The 22,506-nt window shown below is 41.7% G+C and overlaps 1 protein-coding gene across 2 annotated transcripts; it reads right to left on the reverse strand.

Moving 5' to 3' along the window:
- Positions 1-798: 798 nt before the first annotated feature.
- On the reverse strand, positions 799-16,472 carry LAMP2 (lysosomal associated membrane protein 2). 2 transcript variants are annotated; one of them, XM_076347306.1, is made up of 9 exons: positions 16,293-16,472; positions 14,988-15,106; positions 14,226-14,439; positions 13,410-13,571; positions 12,409-12,626; positions 11,755-11,874; positions 11,399-11,477; positions 10,413-10,580; positions 799-3,288 (listed from the first exon to the last, which is right to left on the reverse strand). In XM_076347306.1, exons 1-9 carry the CDS (start codon positions 16,453-16,455, stop codon positions 3,146-3,148), a joined length of 1,386 nt encoding a protein of 461 aa, XP_076203421.1. In that variant the 5' UTR covers positions 16,456-16,472; the 3' UTR covers positions 799-3,145. The 2 variants fall into 2 exon arrangements, with proteins under 2 accessions (XP_076203421.1, XP_076203422.1); XM_076347307.1 differs by lacking the exon at positions 799-3,288 and adding an exon at positions 6,858-9,150 and having other exon boundaries at positions 16,293-16,471.
- Positions 16,473-22,506: the final 6,034 nt, after the last annotated feature.

Consider the following 22,506-nt stretch of genomic DNA (forward strand, 5'->3'; position numbering starts at 1 on the left):
TAAGAGATGCAGTTTGTGACTTTAGCTCCCTGTGCTGGCCAGTTCGGGACTGAATTTCAAAGCAGCATGTAATGTGCTCCTTGAATTTTGAGCACTTCATTAACTTTCTAGGGCCAAAAAGTTCAGAAGCCCAGTACAATAAGACTCACTATACACTAAGTATCACAAACAACCATCAGGCAAAAACTATTTATTAAGAACTGTTAAAAACCTGAACCAGAAGTAGTTTAGGAAATAATTTTGCTCAGATGTGGTTACTCATATGACACTGATAGAGCTAGGGCAACACAATCATTCTGCCTGCACAACTTACCTGAAAGGCATGTTCTGATCAACAGAAACCAGCTTCTGCCAAGGAAGATGTTGCTGGGGTAGCAGCTCTTCCTTTGACATCAGAAAGAAGTTAAACCCACAAACGCTTCCCCACCTGCCAATTGCTTTAGCTCTTGTAAAACATTTGTATTTCTGTAGGATCCTGAAAGGAAACCAAACCCTTCATGCTTCAGGCCATGAAATTAACAACTCTCCAGCTAGCAACAGGAGAAAACTTTATTTATGTCTATACCCTACCTGCCTATTGGAAGGATTCATGAAGCAGCTGGTCCTTCAGCAGACAGCTAGACCCATGCTTTGATCCAATCAACAAAGAAAGATCAACTAATTGGGATGTAAATGCATGAACAGCTTAGAAGCCAAAGTTTCTGCTTCCCCACCAACATCCAGATCCAGGCACGTTGACAATCCCATTGGAAAAGCTCTCAGAAGTGGCATGCATGTCTACTTACACTAAAACAAAGCTTTATAAACACCATAGTTAACTTTATTTTCCATACACATATTCTGCTTTCAGCATATTTGTACAGTCATTTCAAGATTTGGAGAATTGTACACACCACTTTTCATGCTACAACCACCTTAAAGTGCTGGCTCAATTTTTGACTTCTATTGAAGCCCAAAATAATACTTTATATGTATGTATAAAATATATATATGTGCATCTAGGAAATTGCCACATTTTACTAAAATAACCTAGCAAAAGTGATGCAAAATACTTTGATCTGCAACCTGAGCATGAAACCATAGATGGAATCCATCTGCTGGCAGCAGAGAAGCAACACACTGACAAGCAGGTGTTACTCAGAAATTGCCAGTCTCAAAATAATTCACCATTTACCACTCTGGCAGGGAAATCAAGTATTGTGAGAGCAAAGGTACAACACAAAAGACCAAAGACAACCAAAACCAAAGCACACAGTCCAACTCAGCAGCGTTAAATTACACTCCTAAAAAAAGACAACTTGGTTCAAGAGCCTATTTGCAATACAAAAATCATTTTGTCATACTCAGGTAAAGCTTAGCTTTGGTCACAGTGAGGACAAGGATAACTGAACATACAGGTATTTCTCAAACATCAGAACTAACTCTTTAGAAATCTCCCTTCCCTGAACGTACAGCTATTGTGAGTTACTTAAACATCAGTGTTGACTGTCTCCTTTGCGCGTGTGAATTACTGAAGGTGCTTTCCCTACAACATAGATACAGGCTCAATGCACGAAGAGATTAAAGTCGCTTTAGTAAACACTTGCTGCAGAGGACAGAAACTTTGTGTGCCATCAGTAGCTCTCTGCAGACCTGGCAGCTCTTGAGCTGTCCCACAGCTGGAAATCAGGGTTCACTAGCTGCAAAAGGCTTCTACCAGGATGGTCCAAAGAGGCTGAAAGAGCAAGAGGCTTCTTTCATCCTGCCAACATGAACCTGATGGGAATGAAGCAGAACGCAACCACAAACGACTAGCTTCTATTTTGGTATAGTTTAGACACGGAACATAGAATTGCAAAAGGTATGGCATTAATAACAAAGAAAGCATCTTCAAACAAGTCAAATGCTCTTATTCCTTTGGAAGTCACTTTCTTCACTATATATATATATTAATTTCTGCTTTGTGATCAGCATTCCTCATACTAGAAATTTTGTGCTCTTACACTATTCAACTGTTGTTTGAGAGCGCAATAATTAGAAGGTTAAAAGCAGATTAATCCTATCAAAACAGACTGGTTTTATATCTTCACTTGCATTCCTAGATCACAGCTTTTCAGTGATCCCGTTAAGCCATGAAAGCTGCCCAAAGGAACCGCAGGAATCTCTGAACAATCTGTGTTCTTAGTCAGTCTTTGAGAGCTCTCACAATATTCTTGAGCCTCACGCGGACCAGCGCTGAAACGCTGTGTAGTTTCTTTTATGTGCACAGAATCAAAGCTCAGACAAACTGCAGCCAGTGAAATTCCAGCCTCCTGCCCTCATTTCACAATTGAGCTCAGAACAAAAGGGAAAACAGAGTCAAACAAAATAGCGCAGGGCACATTTCCTTTAGCAGACTGGTGGCTTTTCTGAGTAGTGAAAGTTCTCCAGGACTGAGCCTTATCTGAATGAATAAAGACATTAGAGACACCATGCTAGTGCAAAGCTATTTAACATACATTAGCAGTCAACTTCTCCATACCGATGTTAAACAAGTTAATTTACTAGAAGAATCAGGTCTTCTTCTCATGTTAGTTTATTAGCGAGATCAGGTACTACCTTTACATTCAGAAGGAATAGGAAACTCAGACTGATTCACAAGATCAAGCTGCTAATGACAAAAGACAACAGCCACGCGCCAAGGTCCCAACAGAAGTCTGTTAAGAGCTTGGTATGCATTTTCCCATAGCATGTACAGTCCCTGTCAACATAGCACTCACACCTTTAATTACGGTTTTAGCTTTAGCATTATCCGAGATAAGCTGTACGCAACTAGAAATTCTCTGGTATGAAAAGATTAAACAACAGAAAAAGTTTTGTAGATGCCTTCTTTACTCAAAATAATCGCATTTCTCACGTGGACACACATCAACCCTACTCAATTCTACGGTCCTCAGAACACTTACTTTCTCCAAAATCATACAGTAGCTTCAAGTAATTCTGCACCTCATCTTCAGACTCATGGCATGTTATTCTGTCATGAAGTAGGTTTTTTTTTTTAATTATTATTATTATTTTAAATAAAGAAACTATGAATTCATTTGTTTTTCTTCTTTTTAAAGGGGCAGATAAGGGAGTCTGGGAAAAGAAGAGCAGGGAAGGTGGCAACAGAGACGGAATTAAGAGATCATACAGACTGATAGCCAGTACGACTTTTTCTTCTTCCAATGATATAAGATACAAAGACAAGAATGATAAGGAAGCCAAGTACCATGCCCACTGCGATGGGAATAAGAAAGTTCAGGTCAGAATCAGCAAAGCATTCTTCAGCTGCAGAAGGAACAAAAAAAGCAAGGGAGAATAAATTAGTAAAGGAAATCAAGCATTAGAAACCAAATAAAGCAAGGAGCAAACAGACTTTTTTGAGAACTTATACTGTATTAGATACAATAATACATCTAAAGGAAGATCAGTATTGAATAAAGAATTGATAGAAAGATTGATTTCCTTAAACATATATACTACACACATCACTTGTACTGGTAATACACTTCTTCCGATTTGTACATTTAATTTCATCTTCCTCTAGCGAGCAGTCCACTCGGATAGATTAGAAACGTGAGGACAAAACAGCAGTCTGAGCATGAATTAGCTGATCACACCTCAGAGTTAACAGCAATATAGCAACAAAAAAAGACGGACTGGTGTATTAGTGTCTTGTCCAAGTGACTCTCCAAACCCTCAAGTCAGCAGCACTTTTCTAGGTTCTAGACATGACGAGAAACAACAGACAGCAAACCAAGTAACAAAGTAGAAACTTACTGAAAACTACAAGAGACAGCCAAGATACATACGCTGAAAGCACTGAATAGAAAACACTGAAAGACTCTCTCTTTGGGTGGGCAACTTTATTTTCAATCCAAATACAAGAAAAGGGTTATCAGTTTCAGCTGAGAACTATGCAGACCTTACCAAAATCGACATAGGAGGGGGGAAGGGGGGGGAAGACAGCTGTAATGCTACAGTGGTTTTTAAAATACAGGTTGTAAAATATGCAATGAACTCCTTGCTGACACAAACACTCATGCAAGGATTAACAAACACCACTGGGAACTGATTTCAAACCCAGTGGTACACCTTAGACATGGAGGCAGGGCTTGGCATTCTTCCCCTGCTTGTAAAGAAAGCAGAGCTCCACCTGCGTGGTGCCAAGATGAGATGTTTAGTAAGATACCACTCAGTGTCCGTGTACTGCTTCAACGCTGTAGGGTGCTTGACCTACATGCTTTTAATAAAGCAGAGCTCCTTACAGAATTTTTGCTTGTGTTTATATTAGTGTCATGCACACATTCAATGCTTTATCAAAAGCTAGCTAGTGTTGTAAGTGAATGTTTAAACCATTTGAGCCTCTAACTGAATCAGCCTTAGTTAGGGGAAATTTAGTCTTGATTTAGCTCACTGCAGTCCAGTACACGCTTGCCACTCCCCCTTCACGGAAGGCTATACAAAGCCTTCGGCTAAGAAGAAAGAAAACAACACATGGAGGTTCAGCACCTGAAAATACTAAATTCTGACAATCTGAAGGCACCTACTGCCAAGCAGAGCAACACTTGGAAGGGGGGGAAAAAAAAAGAGGAAAGGAAATATGTACCTTATACAGTGAGCTATTTCAAAATATTCTGACTACTGAGAAAGTATTTAAGCATCTTAATTTAAGAGAACTGCATTTGATGTTCAGTCATCTTTGTTCACTGAAGATCAACGTACACAATTTAACTACTACATGCTGGATAATGTGGCATTAATACTAAACATGAATGAATTTGCTAAGGATGAAAGGCGCCCAGCAGGCAGCGACAAATTCCCTTTCTCTCTTCTTTAAAGGAAGGAGATCACTGCAATACGCATCACACTATGGCACTGTTACAAGGAATTCCCAGGATAAAAAGGGGTTTAAAGCTTCATACCGGGAACATTCCATCCTTTACCTCTCTCCAGTTTGCCACTCTTGTTGGCACACATCTATCCATGTATTGTTACTGTACAATGGTTAGAAGCTTCAGAGAAGTGTCTTCACATGCAGAACCTGGTAACTGTACACCACAACAAGCTGTATCCACAGACCAGAACAAAACTATTTTTATTCATGTAATGCCACTGCATATCTTTAATATTCTGAAATTAAAAGTGTAGTCTTTTGGAAGAACTTAAGTTAATTCATCAATTATGAACCAGAACATATTCTAAGTTGTTAGGTTCAAACATAAACCACAACAATACATTCTGCATTTCTTAACCAGGTTTGTTTTTAACAAACTGTTTGCCTGACTCAGCAAGCAAGCTGTCTTTTGAATTCAGATTTTTTTTTTTTTTTTAAATAAAGTTAAATTTTCCCATTTAAAAGATACTCCTATCCAGCATTACAGCATTTCTTGTAATCAACAAAGTCAGTCAGTAAGTACTAGGACAACTAATCCTCCCAAAGTGGCTCCTACTGCTATGGCTACAATGAAGTTGTCCACCCCTGGGCTGCAGTCTTCAGCTAAATAGAAAAAGGGGCAAGTCTGAAAAAAAAAATGCATTTAAGTAGAAGTATTTAACGTTATAATCTCCCTCTAATTATTTAAAAGTTATGCCTTTCCCCAAAAGGATATCAGTCATCCACAAAACCCTGACCTCCCCCCCCCCCCCCCAAAATAGCAATAGTTCCCCTTCCCAAACATCGTAACTGACTCATGATTCCATGACAGACTTTCTTGAAAAGCCATGTATCTGTACATCACTGTAGATTTATCATTATTGTACACCACAAAGTCTACTCTTCCAGTGTCTAGATACTCACTGCAAGTCTCCAGGAGAGAACAATATTGGAGACAGAATTACAGTAAAAATAGTAATGCTTTGGGGAAAAAAGTCTTCACACTTACTACAGGACCGCGTAACTCCTGCTTGTTCCAGGTTTTGTCACAGACTCTTGCAGACTGACTTGTACTGATCATTTGACAGAAGTTTGATGCCCGCAGTCCCGCTGCAGTTTAAATTCACTTTGACTGATTTACATCCCTAGGAGCCCCACTGTTAAGCTCTTTAACGAGAGCCTATTAAAATATTTGTGTTTTTCTTCACATTAAAGAAGCTTCAGCCAACTTCAGCTTACGCTTCAGAAAGGTGCTAACATTATTTTGACTTTGTGTAGCTTTAAGAATGATTATATAAGCAGTACAGGCTAGAATCAAGAAGAAAGGGTATAGGATTAGATTGCACTTTTTCCTCTTGTCATATGACCATAGAGTTCACAGGATAGGCCAGAAAGAGGTATGGTACAGGGAAGACTAGTCTCTCTTGATGCAGAAAAAAGTATATAGCAGTACTGTTACCAGAAGAACTGGCAGCACAGGCAGGATCAACACAGCTCCTACCAAAGAGGATGAAGCTACTAACCAATTCCCAGAAGGCTCCCTAATGCTTTCCCACTTTTGCAGAATGCAGAGACCAATTTCATTTTCCACGACGACTGCAAGAGGAAACTGAACTGTTCATAGCAGTACACCAATTTAAAATGGCTAGCAAAATCAATCATAACAGCATCTTGTCTGGATGGAGCTACCATTGACAAAAAAGTTTACAAGGAAATTTCTAATGATGAACCAGACATACAATGTCTCAATTAGTTCCCAAGCTGTCTTCTGCTAGCTGATTGTACCCAAGCACACTTCAGAATGTGCTGCAAAACAAAGCATTAAGACACAGACGGAGAACCCTTCGAGGAGTGCTTTCACCAGCTATTTAACAGAATCCCAGATATAGACTGATTGAAGTTGACCTTACTCATTTAGTTTATTTTAAAAAAAGACAGTACAAGATGTCTGTTTTTAGATCAGTTAAAAAATGTGAACAAGTTTCCTTAAGAAATAGAACAATCTTTATTATTTAGAGCACATGTTGAACAGGTTGACAGTTCCCTACAGAGCAATACATACAGGAAAACTAGTGGTTTTATAACAACAGGCGATCAGGTGAAACTTAGATGTTTTTTGAACCAGTTATCTGCACATCAGTCTAGGAGTACTTTAATCTCTGAGCCGATATACTTGCAAATGAAGATTAAGTTACAGGTTTTTGCAAAGATACTTCTAGTATTGTTGAATTTCGGGAGCAGTTTGCACTAGTCTTCTATATTGTCACTTGGAAACTGTGCACAGTTCAAAAATTTGCATGGTCAAATGAATACCGTGTGGTAACTACTCCTTAACCGAAATGCATGTATAACTGGTGCCACTGAACAGTCACAAAATTGCTAAAAATATATGAACTTCTGCATTTGAGGATATATTAATATGAAAGTCATTAGATCCACTTTTTTTTCAATTAAAATGGAAAGTCTTGAAGCCTGTTTTAGGATTAACCTTATAGTAGTTCCTCACTTTCATTAAAATGAATTTCAGTAACTGATGCAAAATTCAAGCTGTAGACTACAAGCTATAGTAAGCATTATCCACCCATACTTATTTCCTTGGCTAGTGTCAAGAGTAAACTGTTTTTACAAAAAAAAAAATTACTGAAAGAAGTGTGTTTTATGATTTGTATACAAACATGCCACAGACATCTCTACAACCCTAGAAAACACTAATAAAACACTAAACCAGCTTTGATGCAGGCTAAACTCATTCTAAAGGGGAAGACAATGTTATGTTCATTAAATAACTAGTTTAGGCAGCTCATGTTATGACATATGCAAAAAAGCCAGACTTATCTAAAAGACTTTTTTTTTTCCATGCAGTAAAAACTATGTATTACAGCAAAAGGAGGCCAGAGAAAAGTTGTGCAGCAAGGGTTAGTCTCTACAGAGCTGCAGTTTAAGGACAGTCCAGTTGCACTGCATTTTTTTTAAGCTAGTTATCCTTTCCATACAGCAAGGAAAAACAGGTGCTGTGGGTCCATCTCAGACTTGTTTGGCTTTTGCATTCTTAACATTAATAAATGCTACACAGAAAACAATCAAAGTACATTAAACATTCAGAATGCCAATGGCGGGCAGTTATAATGTGAATTTTGATTGGCAGAGAACCATTCAAGATGAAGATTTAAAGACAGCTCAAGCTGCAACAACAGATACTGGCTCATTAAATGAAAGCATCTTTACACAATGGTCATTCAAAGCAACAAGACAGACCGGTTCTATGCAGAGTATGATATAAAGTTAAGTGCACTTTAAAGTTCCGGAATATTTAGAAAGGTTATTCCCTTTAAACTGATGCCAGCAAAAAAGCTTGCATTAATTTAGCCGAACTCTGCCTCAGTTGAGTATTTTAGATGATTGCCAAGGTATAATAAGTGCCTAACAGTAATTTTTTTTTTTAAAAGCATTTGAAAACAGCACTGAAGTCTTCCTATATACCCACCATTCGGCAAGTATAGGCTACCCATTTTGTATAGGAATGATTCCTGAAACTACACCAAGGCAGGAGTAAACTACTCAAATTCTGACAAAGCTAAGTTATGGCTGCCACTTCAAAAGATCACTTAATCACCAGCCTAAAGTTCAATTATATGAAAAACGAAGTTGTTACTGGGCATCGTACAATCCTTGTTAAATACTATACGAGTCAACATAGTGACTAACGCTGCCAGCTTAACCCACGATTATGACAACAACTAAGGAACGCAGAGGAGAGAAGCAAGTACAAATTCTATGCTATTCTGGGAGTTGCCCAATGCACACCAGTTTAGAATGTGTTCTTGTTTCAGGGTATGATTTGTAAAAAGAAGTAAATCCTAAACATTTTAGGGTTTTTGCAAGATAAAATCCTTAGCCTAGCAATTCATCCAATATTCGACATCTTCAAAACAGCTATGAAACCCACGCCGTCTTCTTAGAGCAGGAAAACTAAAAACGTAGTTCTGCTTCATCTGAGATAAACATTCACTCTTTGTTTCTCAACTCCAATTAGCTGTGGCTAGTAATTACTCCTAAGTTTTGGGTCTTTTTTGGACTTCAGAACTTGCACTTGCTTTGTTTAGAGTGAAATCAGAACAGGAATCACATTTAGATTCACAAAGTTTGATATCCAGCATAGCTTTTTCTTCTGCCAATTATGTAAGCAACCACTATAATGGCAATCAAACCAGCAAGTGCAGCACCAACTACAATTGGGATTAGAATGCTGTCATCATCCAGCGAGCACTCCTGGGCTGTAGATGAGAAAAAGGTTGCAACAAGGAATAAATAAAGACAGAATACTTGCCAAGTGTGGTATAAAAATCTGTTTTCCTTAATATGAAGGTGTTAAAAAAATCCAATATTATTACATCTTTGAACTAAGAGAGAAAGAACTGCAGAGGTCTCATGGGTACATCTAGCATACATTAAGCATTATAATCACTTGGAACATTTGATAAACTATAGTAAGCTAACTGAAGTGCCCCGGTGTATGAGTCTTCTTGTGCACAAGATCTGTACTAGACAAGGGAGTAGCCATTTGTCTACTTTTAAGACAGAACCAGGCTTATCTATTTCATGCTTAAGGCAAGTCTGGTGCTTCTACTCATTAAGAGTAAGGTGACCTAGATTTGGTATCGAGAGCCTATCCAGAGTGGAGACACGTTACAGAGATTAAATAACTATAATTAGAAGAAGGAAGCTAGCTGCAACTTGAACTACAGAGTGAAATGGGACCCTAACTCTTCAGAACATGTTATGATAAATACTGTTTACCCGGTATACATTTGGGGAGTTAACTTACCTCTACCTAAAAAAAGAAGTTCAAAAATCTGCACCCAATCTATTTGTCTACAGATTAGTCTAGTTTAATAAGACTCTGCTGCAAGTATTATCATTAAGTACAAAGACCAGGTTACACTAAAGATTAATAAAGAGGTCATTTAAGCCATTCCAGTTTTCCCCAGACAAGATCAGGATAATGCAGCAAACAGACATTTTAAAACCTTTCTTTAGTTCTGGATATTCAAGACTGTTTCTGAAAGAAGCTCTGTCAGTTCATTTTTTCCCCCCCAATACTCCTATTCCTTAGACTGACAGATAAAAAGAAACGAAACACCTAACAGTATTACCAAAGTCCACTTCTGCTAAAGTTTTGTTCCATTTTCTTATATATTCAAACTACAAAAAGCTGTATGTCAAGATGATATCAGATAACTTCTAACCTATTCCGCAAGGCAATGCTTAAGTCCCTCTTCAGTGTCTCTAGCGCCTTCAAGTTTTATGAAGAACCAACATACCTAGCAGACATTTAAGTGAGAACAAAACTTTCCTTGAACTTGTATGTCAGTCTCAGAACTTCTCTTCATTCCATGTGTAAAAAAAACACCCAAAACAAAAAACAAACAATGGAACAAGAGCTTCAAAAATAAAGTGCTTGTGCCCAATGCTGGTGCTTTTTAGCAAGTAAGAATTTCGCAACCATTGCAAGAATTAACAAAAAAAGAACTCTTACCTGTAGAGAACTTATTTGCCTTCACAAGGAATGGCTGAATCCATAGATTAAAAGTATGTATTTGAAGATATTCATTAATCTCAAGAGTTTGCTCTTTTCGGCACATATAAGAACTACCAAGGAAAGCATCCCACTTGCTGAAATTGTTGTTATCTGCATTTGAAATGACTAAACAAAGGGGGAGAAAAAAAAAAAAGGAAATTTGCATGCCCACTTTAAATGCAAGAGAGTTGCCAATACAATCATAAGACTAAGGAGCTGAATCTAGAGGGGCCAACTTTTCAACACTGACTACTCTGAAAAACAAGGTAGTCTGAAGTGTGATTGATCTGCTTAACCAAAAAGAAGTCAGGCACTGAAGTTATTACAGTACTTAGTAGTAACCTACCCTCCATACAGACATGACATTAGGCTTTCCTTGTACCTCCGCTCATCCCAACATTGCAGAGTTGCAAGCATTTTAGCTTTAGCGCCCTTTTAACCGCAGCAGCTGTGACAAGCAACTTAAAAAACCCACCCAAAACATACTTTTGATTTGGAAAAAAGTATGCTTTAGTTTTTGAAGGACTGGTCTCTTTTCCCAGTGAGAGTTAAGTACAAGTCGTTGGAAGACATAGCAGCATCTTCAATCAAAGACGACAACAGCTGGTTTAGGAAAAACAAACTGTACAACCATATGTCACACCTCAAAAAATTATGTTACTGAAAACAATTATAAAGAAGCCCTCTTAATTTATGTATGTTTATCGCAAAGTAAGAGACCCCATTAGCAGAAGTTTCAGGAACAGAGAATGATCCCACACTGCTGTTTAAAGTAACTCTTGTAGCCATTTCTGCTTATTACTTTTGTTCCTACCAACTTAAAGACTTAAAGTAGGAAGTAACAGTAAGCATGAACAGCATTGAAATAGAAGTCAGAAGTATTTGATAAATACAGACATTGAATAAAAGCTTACACTTGCTTTAAGGCAGATACTATTTCTTACCAGAACCATTCAGACGGTTGAGCAGTGTAACATTCACCTCTTTCAGATAAAATTTTTGTACGCTTGCACTTGCATTTTTCTGTTTAAGAAGCAAGAACCAACTGTCAGTGTGCAATTCTGCATTTTTAACTTTAAGAACACATGCTTTACAAAGGCTAGCACATTTACCACAGTCTTACATTTTCTACAACTTTAACTCAATTCTCCATTTGTCTTGAGGCAGTCAGCTAGCCAGTTCCACTTCCTATATGGGAACAGCCTACCACCAGCAAGTGACAGAAGGATTTTACTATGAGTGATCATCATGCAATGCTGTTGAAGTGGAAACCTAGTTTAAAATAAAAGAAGTTACTTACAACAACAAATGTGAAACCAATCAATGTGCTATTTCCATCATTCAATTTCAGAGTAGCTGTTGTGTTACCACATGCACCATCTGCGCTAGTTGTCTTTGGATTGATGTTGATCAGAAGAGGCTGAAATACAGACAGACCATGTCAAAGTCATTCAGCTGCCGTTAGGAATACATTGTTTCAGTCAGTAGCAGTCTTAGGCTAGAAGAGCTTGTCATGAAGATGACAGCAGGAAGATCGAGCCTGGCTACTATGGAACCAAGGCTACTAGAGTTAAGTTTACATGCTGGTAATACTGAAGCAAACAAATTGCCCAGTGAAGTCTTATTTTGTTGACCTAATACAACAGGTTAGCTTTGGCTCCCTCTGTGGGGAAAGACAGTATCTGCAGGGACCAACAGCCTTAAAAGCTAAGAAAGTTCTAGGCTTTTAATAATGTTAGAGGTACTCCCAGTAACGAGTTACACTGAATCTGCATAAGGTTTTCAAGCTAGATATTACACCACAAAACTATTCTGATGTCAGAGAGATGCTATGTACAACACTTAGAAGCTGTTCTGGACAGCCAACAGTGTACAAAGCAAATACCCTGCACTCACATTTCATACCAAATAACTACAGCAACCTTTCTACTCTTCTAAAATAGAAGAGAAGCACCTTGTCTTGGGAAACATTCAGCTGCAGCCCCACAGTAGCCAGAAGACAAGTTTTATTTCCACTTTTAAGAGAATAGTTTCCTGTGTCTGGATTCTCCACAGGTTTGGGAGCAGCGGTTGGAGCAGGTGATAAAGTGGTGGTAGATGCAGTAGTTACATTGGCAATAGTAGGTGGAACAGTAGGTGCAGAAGTAGGTGTATCAGCACGACATCTAGACTCTGAAAAGAAATTAACCACCATTTCAGTGCTGAAATTTTATTAAATTCTTATGACACAGAGGTCAGTTCAACACAGATACCAATTTCTCTGTTGAAATCTAGGCTCACTGGCAGTCTGCTAATCACCGAGTCAGAAGTCTCAAACTCAGCACTATGGCACAGTATTCCAAACAATTTACAGCTGCCATTTATTCTCAGAAATTCTGTAATGCCCACAGTTTTAAATCTATGCAGTACTACTTACCTCCGACACACGGAAGTGAAACATACAGACAAAGATAACTAAGCGGTTATAAAAGTGTGATATATATTTGCTGTAGACAAAGTAAGCAACCCTATTAAGCTATATGTAGCAGGATGATGCGCTCATCTCTTTTGAGTAGTTGAGCTTATGAGATGAGACAACAGGCTCTGGACTATTTAAATGAAAAAGCAGAGGCCACCACTGAAAATGGAAGTCAGTTAGTTAAAAACCTTGAAGAGCAAGTGATCTAGTCAGCAACAGTAGTTCTGAAGTGCTTATTTTTAATACCCCAATTACTGGAATATACACATTATTAGACTACCACCTTGGCATGGGAACAATCTACATTACTATATACTACTAAATCTGTTCTACTAATCTATTTGTCCAGGAACAAGGAAAGACATACTAAAGGATATTTACGTGAATATTATTCAACACAGCACATCTTAGAACTGGTGGATTTTTTTACTATGGGACTTTGCTCCCCGCACTAAGATGCAATACAAAAAAGCTCATTCACAAATTGAAGCGCTCACCTTTTTTACCGATTGTGCCATTCTGGACAAAAGCCTGCACAGTAACATTCCAGAAAATCTGCGTTACATTTTCTGCTTCAAAAAAGTCAGTATTATGACACACGAAGACGTTGTTCAGTTGAACCGGACGCATAGTATCCTTTACAACAATAGTAATTGGTCCTACAAATAAGCACAAATATCTTAATGCCTTATGAACTACAAGAACATTTATAGGTAGTGTTATGTTTTATATAATTCCATTAGACAAAGAGTAAGAGATAATTAATTAAATTTAACAAACCTAACCTCTCCTGAACGTTTTACTTATGTGTCCTGACCTGAAGCGCTAAGTAATGCGGAGAAGTAACCAAGCTTCCAGAACTAGACAAGCCATTAGAAAGGTGAACCCTTTTACTTAAGTTTTTATTTAAGGAAAAAAAAAATCCTATTATTAGTAGGTATTAGTGCACGGAAAGCCTAACACTGTATTGCTTTGCTAGGTGGAAGGTCAAGTAGTGCGCACTAAAATGAATCTTCCATACGCCTGTTGTCTACTAGCAGCACCTCACTGATCAAGGCTGTTCAAACAGCCTTGTTTGAACCTTCCCCTTCTGTTCCACTTAATGAATTATACATTCAGTGAAGCTAACTAGTCTGTATTCTTATCCAGTAGGCAGGTATAATGAACTATAGTTAGGCAGTATATGGCACAGCAGCTATTAGATACATTATCAGTCCTTCTAACTTCGAAAAAGCCAACCACGGTCAGGTACACGAGATCTGACACTTGTAGCCGAGACTGCTTTGTAAGTAGGATTCTGCACTGAACGTTACCTTTTCTTTTAGCATCAGGAAATACAGCAGTATCATTGGTGTTGTAGGTAAATGTGATGAAGTCCCCCTGGTAAGTTTCGTTGGTTTTTGTAAAGTTAATGCTCCAAGAGTGACCTTCTCCAAACTGTACTGCCAGAAGTGCAGCTTGTGTGTCATTGCCACAGACACTGCCATTGTGTGTCACGCTGGATGACAAATTCAAAGTTGTGTTTTTCTAGAAGAAAAGGGTAATTTTAAATGTTTTCACAGATAGCAGTTCTTCCCCATGACAACGTTATAGACGTGCTTAGGTCTATAGACAACGTTATAGACAAGGTTAGATGGAACCTTGCACAAGATTAGCAAGATTATTTTAGGTTATTCTACAAAATCATGAAAAAGGCTCCCTGACATCTGACTTAGAACGGAGCCGTATCAGATTCAAGTACAAAAGTACAAATCTAACTTGGCTGTAAGTCTTGACCATGCTGAGCTGCAATTTACATTTACTATTTGGGCTAAGAACATTACTACACTGACACACAAAACCCACAAAGTTTGACCAGTATGCCATTTAAGTAAGTGCAATAGGGCACTTTCAGTTATTTGTATTATTAATTGAGAACTTATGCTTTCCTTTAAAATGAGTATTTAGGAATACTCTTAACAACTGACTTAGTAAAAAAAAAGTAAAAAACCAAACACCCTAGGTAAAAGTGTGTACTTAAACTTTTACCCAGGACAAAATACAGTTCTCAACAAAATTTACCTCCAAATACTTACATAATCACTACTGTTTGTTTCATATTTTATCAAGAATCTCATCATCCATTTTGCATACAGGCATGTAGCATTAGAGGCATCCTTTACATCTACTTCCACTGCATAGGACTGGAAAAAACCTATAAGAGATGATTATTACCTACTAAGACATTGCTTTTACTTCACTTTCTAGAACCACTTCAGAGGACAGCTCATTCCAAAGCAGTAAGTTATTTCAGGACTGGATTCAATTTGCCAGACACTGAAAGAGTAGCCAGATTTCTAAAAAGTATTAAAACTAGGAAATACACCATGAAGTTATCAAAGCCAGATAAAAATTGAGAGAATGTTTTATAGTCTATTTACCTGACAAAGACTAATACTACGAGCATTAGCTTTCTGGTGACAAACTGAGTAAACAGAAGTGCATGAACACAGCACTTAAACTATGTACTGCTTGTAGACCAGGGTCCTCCTATCATCTTATCTGCTTCATCAGTGGCATGACTCAAGTTGACCTCTAAGGGATGAGACAGGGGTGCCTTCATTGCATTTCCACGATTTCTGGCTCAGAAGACGTGGATGTTGAATTCCCTTTACATTTTTAGAGAGCTTTCTACAGTTGTTGGCTTTTTAGCCCGGTGACCCTCAAGAGAGGCACTCCCCCATGGTTTGATTTGCGTCAGTTGTGGCGGCTGCCCCCCTCAGCTCTGGGCTGGCCGCTGGCGAGGCGGGCTGACAAGATCCAGGCGCGCAGGTAACCAGCGGCCTGGAAGCGCCGCTCTGGAGGGCCGGCAGCGGGCAGGCTGCGCTGGCCGACAGGCCCTCAGGTGGAACACGCGCGTTAGCCGCCCGGCTTGCACCCCGGCCTGGCAAGGCCGCCGGCCCGGACTTGCGCCCCCCCGCGCCGCTCGGAGCCGCGCCGCTGGCCCGCGCACAGCCCGGCGGCGGCACCAGCAACAGGGTCCCGCTAGGCCAGCGCGACGCGCCTCGGCCCCCGCTCCCCTTCCGCGGGTGACAGCGCGGCGGGGAGGCAGCCCGGCGCCGCCTCCGCTCCGGGACCGAGTGCGGGGCCGCCCCGGGGAAGCTGCCGCCGGGCTGAGGCGGCCCCGGGCCTGCGAGGACGCTGCAACCCGCGGCGCCCCCGACAGTTGCCCGACGCCGCGTCACGTGCGCGACGGGGCAGGGTGTGTGTGTGTGGGGGGTGGGGTGGCGGCACGCGCCCGCGGGGACACCTGTCCCCCCTCGTCATCGCCCCCCCCCCGCCACAGGCCCGCAGGCCCGCCGCCCACCCGCGAGCCCGGGGACGGCCGCCGCCCCGCTCACCGGAGGTACCGAGCAGCAGCAGCAGCAGGAAGAGGAGACGGGGGGGGGAGGAGGAGCAGCAGCAGCAGCGCGGCTCCATGCTCCCGGCGGCAAGGGCAGGGGCACCGAGGGTCAGCGAGTGGCGAGCGGGCGAGGCGAGCGGGCGCGATAAAAACCTCGCCATCGATCATGTGAGGGGAGGGGCGGTGCCGCCCGCGCGCCGCCAATCGCCGCGCCGGGTCTCGATTCGATGGCTCGCGGACAGGGCGCTCGCCGCGCGCCGCCTCGGGCGGGCGGCGGGTGGGTGCGGGTCCGCCCCCGCGGGCTCAGGAGGCCCGGCGGGGCCTGGCGGGGGGCGGCACCGGGCCCCTGCCCCGTGCGGCCGCTGTGGGCCTCTGCAGAAGCAGAGTTACCGGCGGCTTGCTTTGGCCCTCGGCTGCCTTTGCTGTCCCCACTGGGGCTGCTGTAGGTTGAGAAGAGAAAGCTGAGAGGAGATACGCATTCAAAGTCGTTTAATACAGAGGCTTTCACTGCAAAAGAATAAAGAATTAAGATATTTGCCATGTTTACCATGAGTAAAAAGGGGGAGAAACGGGCTAAATCGACCTAAATGTTTAAGTCGGTGGTGCAGGAGCAGCGGAGCACTGCGGCGGGCTGCCATGCGGGGTCAGGGGGGCTAGGCGGGCCTGCCGTGGGGGGGGAAGCGGCTCTGCCTTGGGGCCGGGGCGGCCTCGGGTGGTCTGCCGGTGTCCCTCCCGGCTGACACGGCTGTCATTGCTGTCCATCCTCCCACGTCGCCCAGGGCCGACCAGAGACGGTCTCGGGCTCTCTGGGGAACTCTGCATCCACCGTGACTGGGCAGAAACCTTTCCAGTAATGGCCTCTGTAAAGCAGGGAGGGGGTCGGCACCAGCACCGAGAACTGGGACGCTTTGCTGCATTTTCGCTGATGCTGAAATGCAAAACGCGGGCAGAAAGAAGGTGGGAGAAATCAGCTGCCTGGTGCAAATGCGAGAGAAAAGAGCCAGCGGGGTGGAGGGAGGGGAGAAGACAGGAGCGGACAAGAAACCCGGTAGATTTGAGTCTGGAAGGAGGTATAAGATGTGATGGACGTTGGATTGCAGCCCGGAGAGTATTGATTAGGGGGGGAAAAAAAAAGAAAGGCTGGCTTGGCAAAGAAAGGGGATTTTCTTTGATTGCCTCAAAAGATTAAGGCTGGGAGATAGCAAGGAAAATGGCAGGCAGCTGCTCGGCTGCCTGAGGAGACAGCAGCGCTAGACTCAGCGAGGAAGGGCCCTCCTGGAATAACATATTCCTGTTTCTGGTGCTGTGGGAGAACTGCAAATAGTATTTTGAATAATCGGGCACTAAGAGACATGCCCAGTCATGGAGGAAGAAAATGAAAGCTCTTGAAGAAGACAGTAAAACACATTGACCTGATATAGTGAGACAGTGGGAGTGTAGATGGTGTTGATAGGAAAGTAGTTATGAAGTCTTGAGGAAGTTGAAATAATGCAATTTGTGATTAAATGTCAGTTAAATACTCTCAGTTGTATACTTGCAATACCATACTTTTCCAAAGAGTATCACAAAACCAAACTTGTCAAGTCAGGACGACCACTGAAACCAGTGCATCGTACAAACGGGGGTTCCACGCACAAATGCTTGCGTGGTCAGACATATTCACTGCTTCTTTGTATTTCTTTTTGTGCTTAATAACTGCCCCTAGAACCGACTTACCATGCATATTACATACCTGCACATGCATCTGTCTAAGCATCGTTGCATGTGAATATCGAAATTCATGTCATTTCAAAATACTTAGAATAATTTTTTGTTTAGCCTTTGGGCTTAATTTACTGAAAAATTATCTGAAGAAATAAACTTTCTATTTCATAACTGAGCCAGCACTTGCTGTAGGCTGTGGGGGAGTGTCCAGTAACAGCAGCACAGACAAAACCATGAATTCTGAAAGCAGCAAGTCCTTCGTCTTTCTCAGCTCCACTGCAAAGAATGGGGCATTTCGGAGGCTAGGGAGAGTCCTGCTGCCGGGGCTTTTACATTTCCTCAGGCTTCACTGTTTTAGTGCAAAGTCCTGTTTTTAAAAAGTGATCTCTCAGGGAGTTAGGAGCAATTACATTAAGAGGATTTGACTATTAGGAGAGAGACTTTGAATTAGGCTTTAATTAATTGGAGGAGGAGAAAATGATTGGTACGTTCCAGGCAGTTTGTGTGGTGGAATGTCACCTTTCGTATCAGCTGGAACATTTACTTCAGGACGTGTAGCTTTGTGTATAAATGTTGGTATGTTCAAACACCCTCTTGTTCTGAGTGAAGAATCCCGAATATTTTGATCTCTTGCTTGCACATAGGAAATAGACTGTAAAATGACTAGATGTTCTGCAGACATAAAAGGAAGACTGATTACCTTGTTTCCTTTATGCCAATTTAGCGAAGCTTGACATGAAATCAAATGGTAGCTATCATAACAAACAAATCGGTTTCTGTTTAGTAACACAGAATAAAAGCAGCAACTGGTGTGGGATTAAAAGAACAGCATAGTTTATGTAATTTAGCATAATGAAAAATACATTGTTTTGCACCAGAAATATCATCATTAATATCAGAACACAGATTATTCTCTTTCTTTGTTTGCACCTGGTTGCTTTGCCCTCCCTGTATCTCCATCCCTGCCATGTAACTGTCTTCCACGGGCACTCTGTGGTATTACATCGTTTTACTGTGATTTTAGCAGGTGCACTTTTTATTCAGAGGCTTACTTCTTGCTCGCTGTATCAGTCAAGATAAATGAGAGGACAGTTCCTCCCTTGGAGCTATGGAAAAACAATGTATGGGCTAATCCTGCTTTCAGTTAAGTCAATGCCAAACTACCTATAGGAGTAGCTTAATAGAAAGATGAAGTTGTATGAATTCAGAGACTGTGAACTGGTGGTTTATTTTCATTGTCACAGAATATCACAGGAGAGACATGTGCCTGTGGTGTCTGTACGTCAAGGGTGACCCTAGCGACAACGCGGGAAGTGGTGAGGCAGCCACAAAGGCTGCCCAAAGGGTTTCTGCCCTTGCGTGGAGTCCTTGGGGAGACCGAAGGATCAAATTCCACCTGCAGGGAGTTGGTACAGGCACCTCACGTTCATGTACGGGATGAAGTTTGCCCAGCAAAGCCCACATGCTCCAGCCATCTGTATGTGTTAAAAGGTTGTTAAAAACAATGTGCTCTTGCATTAGCACAGTCATAGTCTCCTCTTGCCCAGCCAACTGACAGAAGCCTGGTTTTGGCACTATTCTCCCTAAATAGAGAATTTTGGGGCAGTTCCCAAAGCCTATCTCCCGTTTGTAGCTCTGGAGGGAGCAAAATGAAACTCCGTTCCTCTCTCGTTTAACAAATCCTCCAGCTTTCCTTACAAAAAAAAATTTAGTGGTTGGGGTCAGATGTTGTCTGACTCCTCTTAAATTCCATGGAAAGCTATTATATTCAGTACTCGTAGGATTCAACCTCTAACAAATATCCACTGCATCTTACTTATTGTGAGTAATTACTTTGTTGATTGTGGCAGTCTTAAACAACAGTAAAATTTATGTGATAGTCAGACTTCAGTAACATAAGATCAAACTCCTATGATCAGCTGTTTTCCTTTAACGATAGACATGTGAATGATTGTTACCATGATGCCGAGAAAATGCCTTACCCTTTTGCTTACTAGAAATGACTTTGCCTTTGGCATGATTTTGGGAGCCACTGATGGATGGCAAGCTGATCCTGGTTTTCTAAGACATTCCTTATATTTATTGCTGGATGCGAAAATGAGGACTGTAATCTTTCTGTACAGCATTACGTTTTTACTGCATGTTATACTTAGTCTGATGTCAGTAGTTTTAAGAAGATATTGACATGTACTGCGAACAAATATGCAAAACCTTATGATTTCCTTTTAAAGCTTTGCTTCATCAAAGAATATCGTCCTGGTTTCGGCAGGGACAGAGTTAATTTCCTTCCTAGTAGCTGGTACAGTGCTGTGTTTTGGATTTAGCATGATAATAATGTGATAACACACTGATGTTTTAGTTGTTGCTAAGTAGTGCTGACACTAGTCAAGGACTTTTCAGCTTCCCATATTCTGCCAGTGAGGAGGTGCACAAGAAGCTGGGAGGGGGCACAGCCAGGACAGCTGACCCAAACTGGCCAAAGGGACATTCCATACCACGTGACGTCATGCTCAGTACATAAACTGGGGGGAGTTGGCCGGGGGGCAGCGATCGCTGCTCGGGAACTGGCTGGGCATCGGTTGGCGGGTGGTGAGCGGTTGCATCACCTCTTGGTTTGTGTTTTTTTTTCCTTCCTGGGTTTTGTGTCGTCCCCCCCGTTGTTTTACTTCCCATTACAATTTATTGTTGTTGTTGTTATTAATTTATTATTTCAAGTATTAAACTGTTCTTATCTCAACCCACTTGTACTCTTCCGATTCTCTCCCCCTTCCCAACCGGGGGGGAGTGAGCAAGCGGCTGGGTGGGGCTGAGTTGCTGACTGGGGTTAAACCACGACAAATATAAATTCATGCCGAATTTCAAATGTGTAGGCTGTTCTGTGACTTTCATTCACATGATATTCTTGATGTCCAGCGTATGCTTAATCCTTTGCGAATCCTTCAGCAGTTTCAGCTGGTTAGATATTATATCTGTAATGAAACTTTTCTTAACCCTGGGACTTGCAAAAATTGATGGATGTGTGTGGTCGGAAGCAGTGTCCAGTGTTTAATGAAGCACTAACTTAATGTTTCTGACCTCTGGTGCAGAAAAGTACAGCTTGTAATAAAAAGAAGAGAGAATACCTAGGACATGCAGTAATCACTACTTCATTCTAATGTATTTTTATTCATTCTTTTAGATGTCTCTTTAAACAACAGGGCATTTTCTGTACGTCTTCCAGGGATAAGATTATGGCAGAACCAATTATTCCTTTACAGGAGGCAGAGGAAGGATTTGGTACCGCTTCACATGGGAGGGATGGAAAGAGGAAGAGATTAATGCTGGCCAGAGAGGTCACAGATTCACTTGGCAGAGGGGGACGAACCACAGGGACCTTCTTGGGACTGTGCCAACAACTGTGAGAGTTACAGCTATTCACCAAAGTTTTCCTTCTCATGCAGCTCCAGTTTGTAGCCTGGGGAATAAGGATTTGCTGTGATCCGGGCACCATAATGAAGACCATACTTTGTCCAGCACAGCGTGACATCTGCAGTGCTTCAGCTGCGTATGCTAGCCTGCTCAGTGGTAGAAAAGGGATGACTCCCGCTAGGTCTGCTGTGCTAGCTCTGAAAAAAATGCTTATTATTGTGCGAAAGCTGTGGTTCACTATTGCTCTGAGCAGATGGCAGTGTTTCTGAGCTGCTGGGTTTCTGGAGGAGGTGGTGGTAGGAAACCAAACCATTAAATGCTGCTGCAGGAAACTGCTGAGTCAAGACTGAAACAATCACGTGAAATGCCAAAAAAAGAAACCTTGGTGGGGAGACAAAGAGATCAGAGAGCAGGTTGCAGCAGACAGCTGCAAAACTTCCTGCAAAAGCACTCTGAAATCTCGTGTTGTGACACAGCTGGAAAAACACATTCCCAGCTTAGCAGGAAGAAGCAAAGGCACAGGCGGCGGTATTTCGTCACAAGCCTGTTTGTACAAACATAACTCATATCCATGCAACTTGGTTTAATCATATGCTGGCTGCCTGGGGAGGTGAAAGCGAGGCAGGAGCTGGGCTTTGACATGGTGCTGGTACAGCAGGTGCTCCTTTGCTGTCCCACTGCGGGCATCCGCGATGCTGCAGGATGCAGGGCGAGGTGGTGCCAATGTTGTTGGGGTACCCTGTTGTGCTCCGAAGCAGCATTTCCAGCTGCTGCTGGACATGACATGTACTAGAACACTCAGCAGCTGGGTTAACATGTGGCAGCAGATGAGATTTATGCATTTTGTGAGTCATGCCAAACTACTTCTAGATGTAGATCTGTTTAATGTGAAAAAAAACTTGTTTGACTGACAACTCAGCATGTTCTTTGGGTTTGTAACAGCAAAGTAGAAAAATGTCAATACTCTCAATTTTGTGTTTTTATTGACATACGTTGCTAACTTGCTGGAGATACATCTGTCAGCTTCAGAGCAGAAATTATTTTGTGAAAATGACTGGCGCTGCACACGAGGCACCTCCCACTTCCAACTCTTACGAAAG

The sequence above is a fragment of the Aptenodytes patagonicus genome, chromosome 9, assembly GCF_965638725.1.
Source record: "Aptenodytes patagonicus chromosome 9, bAptPat1.pri.cur, whole genome shotgun sequence".
In the NCBI taxonomy this organism is placed as follows: domain Eukaryota; kingdom Metazoa; phylum Chordata; class Aves; order Sphenisciformes; family Spheniscidae; genus Aptenodytes; species Aptenodytes patagonicus.

What these genes read in the sequence shown, in the direction of transcription:
- LAMP2 (XM_076347306.1), bottom strand. Translation starts at nt 16,455, where the DNA reads ATGGCGAGGTTTTTATCGCGCCCGCTCGCCTCGCCCGCTCGCCACTCG. An exon ending in TGGCACAATCGGTAAAAAAG is followed by an intron (nt 12,627 to 13,409) that starts GTGAGCGCTTCA and finishes ATTTCTTTTCAG; the next exon opens with AGTCTAGATGTCGTGCTGAT. An exon ending in GGCAAATAAGTTCTCTACAG is followed by an intron (nt 3,289 to 10,412) that starts GTAAGAGTTCTT and finishes TTCCTTCTGCAG; the next exon opens with CTGAAGAATGCTTTGCTGAT.